This window comes from Daucus carota, chromosome 6 (genome assembly GCF_001625215.2).
Source record: "Daucus carota subsp. sativus chromosome 6, DH1 v3.0, whole genome shotgun sequence".
NCBI classification, from domain to species: Eukaryota; Viridiplantae; Streptophyta; class Magnoliopsida; order Apiales; family Apiaceae; genus Daucus; species Daucus carota.
In genome coordinates this window covers 27,976,319-27,987,891 of record NC_030386.2, presented here as the reverse complement: position 1 = coordinate 27,987,891, position 11,573 = coordinate 27,976,319, and the positions used below count along the sequence as shown (strand labels likewise).

Sequence of the window (11,573 nt, the reverse complement as noted above, 5' to 3'; positions counted from 1 at the left end):
ATGATTATGAATGAACACATGCAATGTTTCAAGCAGAGAGCTGAACAAGTCTAAACTTGATTAAAACGTTCACAAATTGAATGTAGCTCGGGTATGGTTAAGTGGTTACTCCACTTATATTGGTCTCACATGGATTCATTAAAACAATTTATGATTGCTTATAAGAATACTTGAACTGTATACATAAACTGTTAATTTCGGAGAAAAGCAGCATTCAATATGCCCTAGGTTGGAAGCAAACAGTTTGCGCATGAGTTTTCATACATCATCGTATTTTCAGCCATCAAGGGCCAGGCCATTACATATGCATCATATATTTATGATCGCGTCAACAAATTCTTAGTAAACAGTACTCTTCATTTTAGCAACAAGCTAGTGAAGCCCAATGCAATATATAAAAAGCATACGAGGTCCATAATCAACAACCAGTTGAGCGAAGCAGGATCCAGCTGACACTACAAGAAAAGACCAAGCTAATTAAGTAGAATGGTCTTGGGGAAAAGAAAAGAGAACTTGGCTATTTGGAGGTAACTGGTTTAATTACAGAAGATTTTCTTTACTTTTTTTTCCGATCCAGTTTGTTCGTTACGTTCATTCCTTTAGTGATCAATTATATAGAAGTGTCACCAAGATGCAATCATCTTTCATCGGTTTTTATCTGTAGGAAGCTTTAATTCTAAATTTTTTTTGTTGTGAATACAGAGATTTCTCTTATCGATCAACGCTTTAATCTCTCATTATATATTTTTTTACTGCGATAGAAAGTGGTTATAAAATAAAACCGCTCTCATATGATTGTGAGGTATGTAGCTATCACTCCCATTATATTATTTCACCTCAATTACATGATCTCCACTAATATTTCATTTTAAACACTTAAACCACTGAGTATCACTACGTTAAATATAAAAATATATATTGATATAAAATTTACCAGAATCATAGTCATAAAACAAATTAGACTACATGTGGCTCACATAATAAATATAAATCATAATTGTACATGTAGACACATGTTGGAATATACTCCATATATATATGCATATAGATAGTATGCTTTATATTAATACAATAGTTGATAAACATCTTCAACTTAATTAATTTGTTCTTTAACTTGATTTTTAGTGTTGAAGCACAAAAGATGAATTTCTATGTTTAAATCTAATCTATTAGGAAATGAATCCTAAATTTCATTCATTTTGTTTTCATAATTTAACAAATATATAATGATTTAAGTATTTTTCATGAGTATTAGTGGAATTCGGGTAACTAGATGAAATATTTTGGCTATAATGGTGATTTTTTTGATATAAAATATCTATTGGGTTAGTTGAATCTGATAAGATTTTATTTTAGCAAACTCTGTCATAATTTTTAAGTGGTTATTGGTTATTGAAAGAGTAAAATTGTTGATGCAACACTTTTCGACAATGTGATAAAATTCGGATTAAATTGTTGATGCAACGTTTTTTGACAATGTGATGAAATTCGGATTTTGGATGAGGTGTGTCTTTGGTGATTTTGAAGACCGGATAGTGGAGGCTCTGCAACTGTGCCAGACCTCAGTTTATATTGAAACAGTAGGAATACTGATCTCATAGCTACTTTTATTAGTGCTACTGCCTTTCTTCCCATTCATTTTTAGTGAAATCTCTGTTTAACTCTTTTCAGAGCTAGACACTACGAAACAACAGATCTCGGAATCAGACAGTGAAAAACAGTTTAAACTCATGCAGGAAAGGAATAGGTCTCAGGTCGTATGAAAGAACAAGCTTAATTAATGAGCTTTCTGAAAGAAAAAGGGAATCAATGGTGTGAATCAGTTAGGGGTGCAACTAGGTAGTGAAAGCATTAGTAAGATATGATAAATCCCGGCTGTTGCCTTGCCAAAAACTGTATATATGTTGCCTAATTTAATTGTCAGGACGAGAACCTTTCTATTCTTTATTAAACTGTCTGCAAACATCTTTGGAAAAAAAAAAAAAATGTCTGCAAACCTGTTCACACATAGTTTAGCTAGACCTTCGTACTAATCCTCTACATCCAAATTTTTAGAGGATGTATGCGAATACAACATTGTTTACTCGATGATTTTGTCAAGTAACAGAATTACATTGTCCTCTTTTCACCTTTTCAGGTATTTGGAAAATGTTGTAATATATATAGTTTACTAGTAATATTTCTTCTTTTGGAAAAATTCGTAGTATATAATGATTCCAATTGTTTGAGATCATATGTGCCCATTGAAAAAAAAAAAGATATATTTAACAAATAAAATATAATGTTAACGATCTCTTTTCCAGGAAATAATCAGTAATAGAACCGGACTATTTGGAAAATATTAAAACTTAAGATATGTATATTTATGTGATTCTTTCTTATCTAATAGAACGGTATAATGAGGAATAAACTATAAAAAGGCATGTCCTCAGGAGAATATATTTGGATTTTCAAAGAATTTGAATAAGTTAAATCTTTGTATAAAATTTGAAATGAACAAAACAAAGAAAAAAGAAGAATCTCTTGCCATACTTAGCACAGGCAAATCATAAATCTTTTCAACAGAAGCAGAAATGAGCAGGACTCATCTCCCTTTCTTACACAGGACTCATCTCCCTTTCTTACACAAACAGAGAGATAATCTTAATTCTTCATTTGTTTAGATGAAATCATGAAGTCTCGTATTACTATCTCCTGCTTTGCTTTCATTTTTATATGTATCTTTCATTTTGTAAGCCATCTCAAAACTCTAGATACCTTCAATAAAGTTACGCCTCAACAAAACCATGTGTCCAATCTCATGCAGCGTAAGAAACTATGCTCAATATCATTCATATCCATTAAAGAGTGGCAGGATTGTGAGAAATTAAGGCTAACTTAATGGTGGCGCGGGTTAGGCTCAACCTAGTTCCGTCACTATCATTGAATCAATATCCATATCTGGAAAGCACAAAAAATCGAATACTTACAATAACACATACTTTATTTTAGTACATTTGTTTTTTGTAAATGTAAAATTGATGTTCATGTTGCAGGGTATCGAGAATGTGACTTGTTCACCGGTCATTGGATAAGGGACATGGAGCAGCCTCTGTACACAAATAAAAGTTGCCCTGTAATGAGAGAGCCTAGAAACTGTTTCATGAATGGAAGGGTAGACACAGATTTTCTCAAGTGGAGATGGCAACCTAATACATGTAAACTTCCCAGGTCTAATCCGAAGTTGTTTCTTGAGATTTTCCGGGGGAAATCTATGGCATTTATTGGCGACTCTGTTGCCAGAAATCACATGGAATCACTGCTCTGTCTATTGTACCAGGTTCCTCCTCTCTTTTTTTTAACTATAAAATTCTCAGAGTTTATGTTTTATAGTTTTCGTTTAAATTGTATGATAAGAATGTTACATTACATTCTACAAGATTTCTAATTTGTTAATAAAGGGTACAACTGTACAAGTGAAACATATACATGAACAGATAACCTTACAATGACAAAGCTTTGCATACTTTCAGGAGGAAATTCCAGTAAACATATACTCGGCTTCAGAAGACAGGATAGTCAAGTATCGCTTTCCAAACCATGATTTCACCCTGATGGTTTTATGGACTACCTTCCTTGTACAACAAGATGAAGTCATGAATTATTTATCACCCGCCGACAATTTTACCCTACATATTGACAAGGTCAATGAAGTTTGGATGAAAGAACTACCATCAGCTCTAGACTATGCTATTATCTCTAATGGCCATTGGTTCTTCAATAGGCGCTTCTATCTTTACCAAGATGGTGCATTGATTGGTTGTGTTTCGTGCAATGAACCAGATATTCCAAAGCACGATTTCACATTTGCAGTCAGAATGTCTATGAGAACTGCACTCAAGTACACAGAACGTTTCAAGGGTATAACGACGGTGTTAAGGACATTCTCACCTGGACATTATGAGAATGGGAATTGGAACAGCGGCGGATCCTGCACACGAACTAGTCCTCTACATGAACTGGCCGATGCTAAAATCATGAGGTCTTATAACGTATCTATGGAATTGAGGGGGATTCAACTGGAGGAGTTGGAGAGAGCTAAAAGAAGGGAAATTAAAGAGAGACGGCTTTTGGCATTGGACATAACAAGGGCAATGTTGATGAGACCTGATGGACATCCTGATACTCATTTTCCCGGTGTAGGGAGAGGAAGTCATGATTGTGTACATTGGTGCTTACCAGGTCCAATTGATGCATGGAATGACCTTTTGTTGGCAACTTTGCTCAAGGAGACCGGCTAATTCAATATTGTACTAGTCAGTACCAGCTTTTCAAATTTCATGCACAATGCTCAATCTTGCTAGTTCTTCCATCATATTTTTAACAAGTTCATGGAGCAGTGAAAAGTAATTAAACATATCGCAAAATAAGTATGATGGCTATCAGTGGTGTTAGTCGTCTCTCAAGACGCTGATATTTGTTCTATGGGAAATGTATGTTCTTGAAATCTCAAAAACTGAGCTGTGTTTGTTTACAGATACATATTACATGGTACATTGTTCATTTTGCCTGCTTCTGGAGACGGATAGATCAAGGTACAGCTAGAAACTGATGTTTGTCGGTCTGCAACTTAAGTTCATATACATATCTAATACTGGAAAAAGATTTTCATATTAACAAGTTTCATTGTCTAAATCCAGATTTAACACCAGGTAACTCAGAAGAAATCACTTATATTTCACGAATAAAATTACATACCCCAGAGACATGCTTAGTACACAGCCAAAAAAGCTGGAAAACGAAAAGGGCATGCACAACACAACAACTATGCAACTAAAATCTAAGAAATGAGAAATCAAAGGGGAATGAGAGGTAGAAAAAGGGTGTGAAATGTAAAAGTCCATTCATTTTCATATATAAATTAGTTATTTTTTCGCTTTTGTTTAAGGTTTTATGATTCTATAATTGGAATTCTTCTTATTAAACAAAAATATATGGATAGTAATATGATTTATAAAAACAAAATGTGAATCTTTTTTACATATATAATAATAAAAAAACTTTTTTTTAGTAGGATAATGAAAAAACTTTAAAATGGGGATTTGAAAATTAAGCAATTATTTAGAAAAATTAAAATTTAAGCCATGATAAAATAAGTCAACCAGAGTATTTAATAAAGATAAGAGTTTCACATGTATTCGTGTCTATTTTGAGTGCGCACACGGGTTCAACACTTTAACTCAAATTTTCTCAGTCCTCACTCAGACAGGAAGTGGTGGGCTTCTTAACTTTTGACCATTCACTTGAATTTCAGATCTCAGGTTTGATTCTTAACCCCATTCTTCCGTGCTTCTCTTTATTACATATATTGTTTTAAAATTATCTTGTACCACTTGATCTGTTATAATTATCATCTTAATTGATCATTTTGTGCCTTAATTAACGTTTACCAGGTATTTTCTTAATTCTCTGTTTATAATAGGCCATATGATGTGTTTGATTGGGCCATTTTTTATATATCAGTATGATTATGATTTTGATGTTCAAATATGTATAATTATGTGATGCAGGTAAGAAATGTCTCAAAGACTGCTTCATGGAACTCTTCATGTCACCATCTATGAGGTTGATCACCTCAATGCCGGTCTCACTGGTGGTCTTTTGGGCAAGGTTTATTTCTTAATGACCTCATCTGCTGCTGCTGGATAATTAACTATTTTGTTATTAGTTTGTAGGCTTATTAACATTGTCTTTTTTGTTCGTGATAGTCAATAACAAAAAAAGTATTAGTATGCGCGCACCCATGATTTTTGTGGACTTGAACCCTTGATCTGTTGCTAGAGATGTCTAATTGATAACCAAAAACCTAAGGATTGCTGGTGGAACTAGTGTCTTTTTGGATTATACTCAATCCACTCAATGTTTCGTGGGGTCCGATGTACTCATGTACGATATATTTTCTGAAAAATTAATAAGTTTACTGCAAACCACTGAAGTTTGTGTATATGCGTCTATTATTTTTTCTATTCACAATTTGTGATGATATCAGTTTCTAATATCTTTGAATTATATGTGTGGATATTAATTATAGCTTCTGTAGTTAACTTCTATCTGATAGATTGAGATTTATGAATTATGAGTACATGGACATGGCATTTGAAATTAAGAATTAAAGGATGTTGAACCTAATAACAGCACTGTTGAATCTGATATTATAAGAATGAGGATGCCCGGTGGTTTAATGCTTTTGGTGGCTTGAAATGTTCCTTAAATTCTACATTGAACAGTCAGTTTGGTTTCTATATGTTGAATAATTGTTTTATTGAAAATGTATCATAAGTGTAGTGAACTAGGGAGTGAGAATTTGTTTCTATCATGTCAGGTTACTACCTTGATAATCAGGTCAATATCTTTATAGTGAAGTTTTTTTTAAGTACTTCATGTTGTTGTATACAATGTTACAGTCTGAATTCCTTAGGCTGTTGCTTGTTGCCACTTTGTTTCTGTCTGGCTTGTTTCTCTTCTGGTTCCTCAGCTCCATCGCTAGGCCTCATTTTCAGATATTTTATTCAAGTTTGGTTCCTACTAATTTGAACTTCTGGTAAATTTTATATTCATTCACCTGAAAACCGTGAATGTAATACTTTATAGTAACAAGGACTAGTGTTGACTGTGACCATCTTTAAAGTTTCATCTCTTAAGCTAGTTTTGTACTTCCTTAAAACATGTGCTGCATCTTTTTTTACTTCACATGTACTTGTTCTTCAGTTCCTCTTTAGAATACATATCTACTTACATCTGGTGTTTCACGGATCTTGCGATTCTAATCAGCTCTTTCTTTCTAAAATTTATTCTAGGACAATTACTCAAGGAAAGGAAATATAATATTCAGGCAATTGTTGTTCATGAACTACCATCTGGTCCCCCTTTTCCTTGCACAAGATTTCAATTATTTCCAGTTTAGTGTAACAAGACTTGAAATTGTGAAATCCTTTAGGATTTGTAGTTTGCTTATGAAGCAAGATTTCTGTTAAAATTATCATTTTGACTTGGTACGTGCATACAAGTCATGTATGTTATTCAATCATTCATGCATTTGAATCTGCTTGCTGAAACCACAAAGTTCGTGGAGCTTGCTAAATCTGAATTTTTATTCTTTTAAATTTTATTGCTGTATCGCCTTCTCGACAATGTTATTATATTTATTCTGAAATAGACTTCAACTGTACATAATGGAATTTTTAGTTCTCCCCTCACGGTGTTTCTTATCCATGAAATTTGATTTGCAGTTTAGGGCGAACCTTGAAGATACCGTTGGCTTCGGCAAAGGAACTCCAAAAATCTATGCAACTATTGATCTGGAGAAGGCTAGAGTTGGGCGTACCAGAATGATACAAAATGAACCGAACAGTCCAAAGTGGTATGAATCTTTTCATATTTACTGCGGTCATTTTGCATCCAATGTTATATTCACTGTCAAGGATAACAATCCAATTGGTGCAACTTTGATTGGAAGAGCATATGTGCCAGTTCATGATCTTTTGGAAGGGGAGGAAGTGGATAGATGGGTTAGTATCTTGGATAAAAACAAAAAGCCTATTAGTAAAGGTTCCAAAATTCATGTGAAGCTACAATTTTTTGACGTCACTCATGATCGTAACTGGGCCCGCGGAATCAAAAGCTCCAAGTTTCCAGGAGTTCCTTACACTTTCTGCTCACAGAGACAAGGTTGTCGAGTTTCTTTGTACCAAGATGCCCATGTTCCTGACAATTTTGTGCCTAAGATTCCTCTGTCTGGAGGCAAGTTTTATGAGGCCCATAGATGTTGGGAGGATATCTTTGATGCAATTACCAACGCAAAACATTTTATTTACATTACTGGCTGGTCTGTATATACTGAGTTCTCCTTGATAAGGGACTCGAGGAGGCCAAAGCCGGGAGGAGACATGATGCTTGGTGAGTTGCTTAAGAAAAAGGCAGATGAAGGCGTTAAGGTTCTTTTGCTTGTTTGGGATGACATAACCTCTGTGGGTCTACTTAAGAAAGATGGTTTGATGGCCACCCATGATCAAGAATCTGAGCTGTACTTTCAAGGTACTAATGTAAATTGCATTCTCTGCCCCCGTAATCCTGATGGTGGTGGAAGCAGAGTTCAAGGTTTAACTATTTCTACCATGTTCACTCATCACCAGAAGATAGTCGTGGTGGACAGTGAGATGCCTAACGGAGGATCAGAGAAAAGAAGAGTTGTGAGTTTTGTTGGTGGTATTGATTTATGTGACGGGAGATATGATACTCCTTTTCATTCACTTTTTAGGACGTTGGATACTGCACACCATGATGATTTCCACCAACCTAATTTCGAAGGTGCTGCAATTACCAAAGGTGGACCTAGGGAGCCTTGGCATGATATCCACTCGCGCCTTGAAGGTCCAATTGCTTGGGATGTATTGTTTAATTTTGAGCAGAGATGGAAAAAGCAAGGTGGAAAAAATGTACTTGTGAATTTGAGAGAGCTTGAGAACATCATCATCCCACCATCAGCAGTGACATTTCCTGATGACAATGACACATGGAATGTTCAGTTATTCAGATCCATTGATGGTGGAGCTGCTTTTGGCTTCCCTGACACACCTGAAGCAGCAGCTAAAGCAGGTCTTATCAGTGGAAAGGATAATATAATTGATCGAAGTATTCAGGATGCTTATATTCATGCTATTCGACGGGCAAAAAATTTCATTTATATCGAAAATCAGTATTTTCTCGGAAGTTCTTTTGGCTGGAACTCAGAGGATATAATTGATGCAGATGTCAATGCTTTGCATCTAATACCAAAGGAGCTCTCTCTGAAGATTGTCAGTAAAATCGAAGCTGGAGAGAGGTTCACTGTTTATGTTGTGGTCCCAATGTGGCCAGAAGGGCTACCAGAAAGTGCGTCAGTTCAAGCCATTCTGGACTGGCAAAGAAGGACAATGCAGATGATGTATAAGGATATTGTTCAGGCTCTCCAGGCTAACGGAATCGAAGAGGACCCTAGAAATTATTTGACATTTTTCTGTCTTGGCAATCGCGAGGTAAAGAATAGTGGAGAATATGAACCTTCACAGCAGCCACTTCCAAATACAGATTATAGTAGAGCCCAAGAAGCCCGTCGTTTTATGATCTATGTGCATGCCAAGATGATGATAGGTAAGCAACAGGCTCTAATATCTTGTATACTTGAACTGATTTCTCAGGTGTTTAATAGTTTGACAAAAATATATGATATATGTTTCTTCTTTTCTTTTTTTGGCAGTTGATGATGAGTATATAATAGTTGGGTCTGCCAATATCAACCAGAGATCAATGGATGGCGGCAAGGATTCTGAGATAGCTATGGGAGCCTATCAACCATATCATCTAGCAACTAGGCAACCAGCAAGGGGTCAAATTCATGGATTCAGGATGTCGTTATGGTATGAGCACCTGGGAATGCTTGATGACACCTTCCAGCATCCAGAGAGTGTTGGTTGTATCCAGAAACTGAATACGGTAGCAGACAAATACTGGGATCTCTATGCAAGTGAAACTCTGGAACATGACTTGCCTGGACACTTGCTCAGATACCCGATTGCTGTTACTAGTGAAGGGAATGTCACAGAGCTTCCAGGCATGGAGTTTTTCCCAGACACCAGAGCACGTGTTCTTGGTGTTAAATCTGATTACTTGCCTCCCATTCTCACAACATGATTAGTTCAGTAGAAAATCATGTATTTCAAGTAATAACTTATTAGCTCTATCTCCTATGTATGTTAATCCGCAGAATCTTCTTCTTTCCCGAGATGCGCATAGGAGACTTATAGAGATTTGGTGTGTGCTTTATGATTAGCTGTTAAAAGGTGATTTAGACTGCTCTATGGTTGCATTATCTCTTAGTGCTCTGGTTGAATTAAAGAACAATTAAAGTTTGCCTTCTTACTTAATTATATGGACTCTCTGATTTGTGTTTGTTATAAGTTTTTTTCACTTGGGTGCTACTGCTGCACACCCAAGCAAGGTATTATAGAAAGTTATAATAATGGATATCACAAAAAAGAATAGGGACTTGTTCAATTAGTTATTATGACTTATGTTAAGATAGTGAGTGTACTTGTCTTCAGATCATGTTTAAGTATTAACTGTTTTCCTATGTTCTTATGTAAGATAGTGTCTTTGCCTATGAATGAATCAGAGTTTTATTACTTGAGTGTAATCTGTTGACTCCTAGTGACTGGTCTCTTAGATTTCTTAGTGAAAGCCATCACGAAAATTGAAATTGAAAACATATATCTCTGCAATAGTCATTCCAGCTACCAGAGACTGCGAATATACAGGATGTGCAATAACTTAAAATGGAATATGCATTGCAAAAATTTTATGCCACTCGGAAAAATGGACACTCTGCAATGGGAATTTCTGTTCACGACAACATCCTTGTTTGAACCGCTTATTGAGCAGTTTGATCCTGGGATTATCTTTATCATGGAGTCAACTTCAATGGCTCCTGTCAGCTCTGTCCAAGACCAACAACACTGGAATTTCAACTACTCAGATCATGTCCAGGCTATGAAAGTTAGAAGATATGTTTTCTATATAACTATCCTTGTACCAGCTTACTTGGGACTTTGATCAGCTTGCTGTAAATCTGGAAGCCATCTGGCGAATGGCGATCCACCCCAAAAATAGGGCAGCCAAGTAGCTGCTACACTGCAGTAACTCCATACCAATCCCAAGATGTTCATTCATCCTATTCTACATGAAATAACTTTAAAATTTAAATTTTTTGTTTTTCATTTTTTGGTTTTATTGCCTTTAAAAATAGGCTTAAATTATTGGATTAATTTAAATGTAATTTCGATTTTAACAATATCATTCCCAGCAAACAAGATGTATTAAAAAAAAAGAATGAAATCGATTTTTTATTTAATAATTTAATACTCTTATATATGACTAAAATATGTATAAATTATTATTTTATAAACTAACTATTAAATTAGTTACATAAAAATCTAGTATAATAGTAACCTCCTCAAAATTATCATTTTATTAAATCTATTTTTTTAAAATATAGAAAATATCAAATTAATTTAGCTATTCGACTTTCTATCACTAAATAATGAAAATTTCATATACTTTTTGTTTGGTATTTTTTATTTTACATGAATCTTTTGTTTGATGTTTTGTATAAATAATTTTGTCAGTCATTATATTTATTATAAATTAAATTAAATTTTACCAAGAGATAATATCAATTACTTATATTTATCTTTATATAATATTAATATAGTAAACGACCTTTCAGATTACACGTTTTTAATTATTTTTAGAACAAATATTATAATTAGTTATATACATACACACACACACACACATATATATATATTAACATTTATCTAACTTTAATAATAATTCTACATTTCTATTTAATTATGTTATGTGCATATGTTAATATTTTTATCCACGCTTAATTAACAAGTGTAATTCACAAATATATATATATATATATATATATATATATATATATATATATATATATATATATATATATATATATCTAAATTTGCATGAATTCTACC

At 34.2% G+C, this 11,573-nt stretch overlaps 2 protein-coding genes across 3 annotated transcripts; both read left to right on the top strand.

Moving 5' to 3' along the window:
* The first annotated feature begins 3,079 nt into the window (after positions 1 to 3,079).
* LOC108226190 (xyloglucan O-acetyltransferase 4) lies at positions 3,080 to 4,280 on the top strand. The gene is made up of 2 exons (XM_017401133.2): positions 3,080 to 3,319; positions 3,513 to 4,280. The coding sequence occupies exons 1-2, from the start codon at positions 3,080 to 3,082 to the stop codon at positions 4,278 to 4,280; spliced, it is 1,008 nt and encodes a 335-aa protein (XP_017256622.2).
* An 882-nt stretch (positions 4,281 to 5,162) lies between these two features.
* On the top strand, positions 5,163 to 9,966 carry LOC108227564 (phospholipase D alpha 1). Of its 2 annotated transcripts, none has more exons than XM_017402780.2 (4): positions 5,163 to 5,300; positions 5,550 to 5,649; positions 7,269 to 9,168; positions 9,275 to 9,966. In XM_017402780.2, exons 2-4 carry the CDS (start codon positions 5,557 to 5,559, stop codon positions 9,706 to 9,708), a joined length of 2,427 nt encoding a protein of 808 aa, XP_017258269.1. In that variant the 5' UTR covers positions 5,163 to 5,300; positions 5,550 to 5,556; the 3' UTR covers positions 9,709 to 9,966. The 2 variants fall into 2 exon arrangements, with proteins under 2 accessions (XP_017258269.1, XP_017258270.1); XM_017402781.2 differs by having other exon boundaries at positions 5,257 to 5,432.
* The last annotated feature ends 1,607 nt before the right edge of the window (positions 9,967 to 11,573 follow it).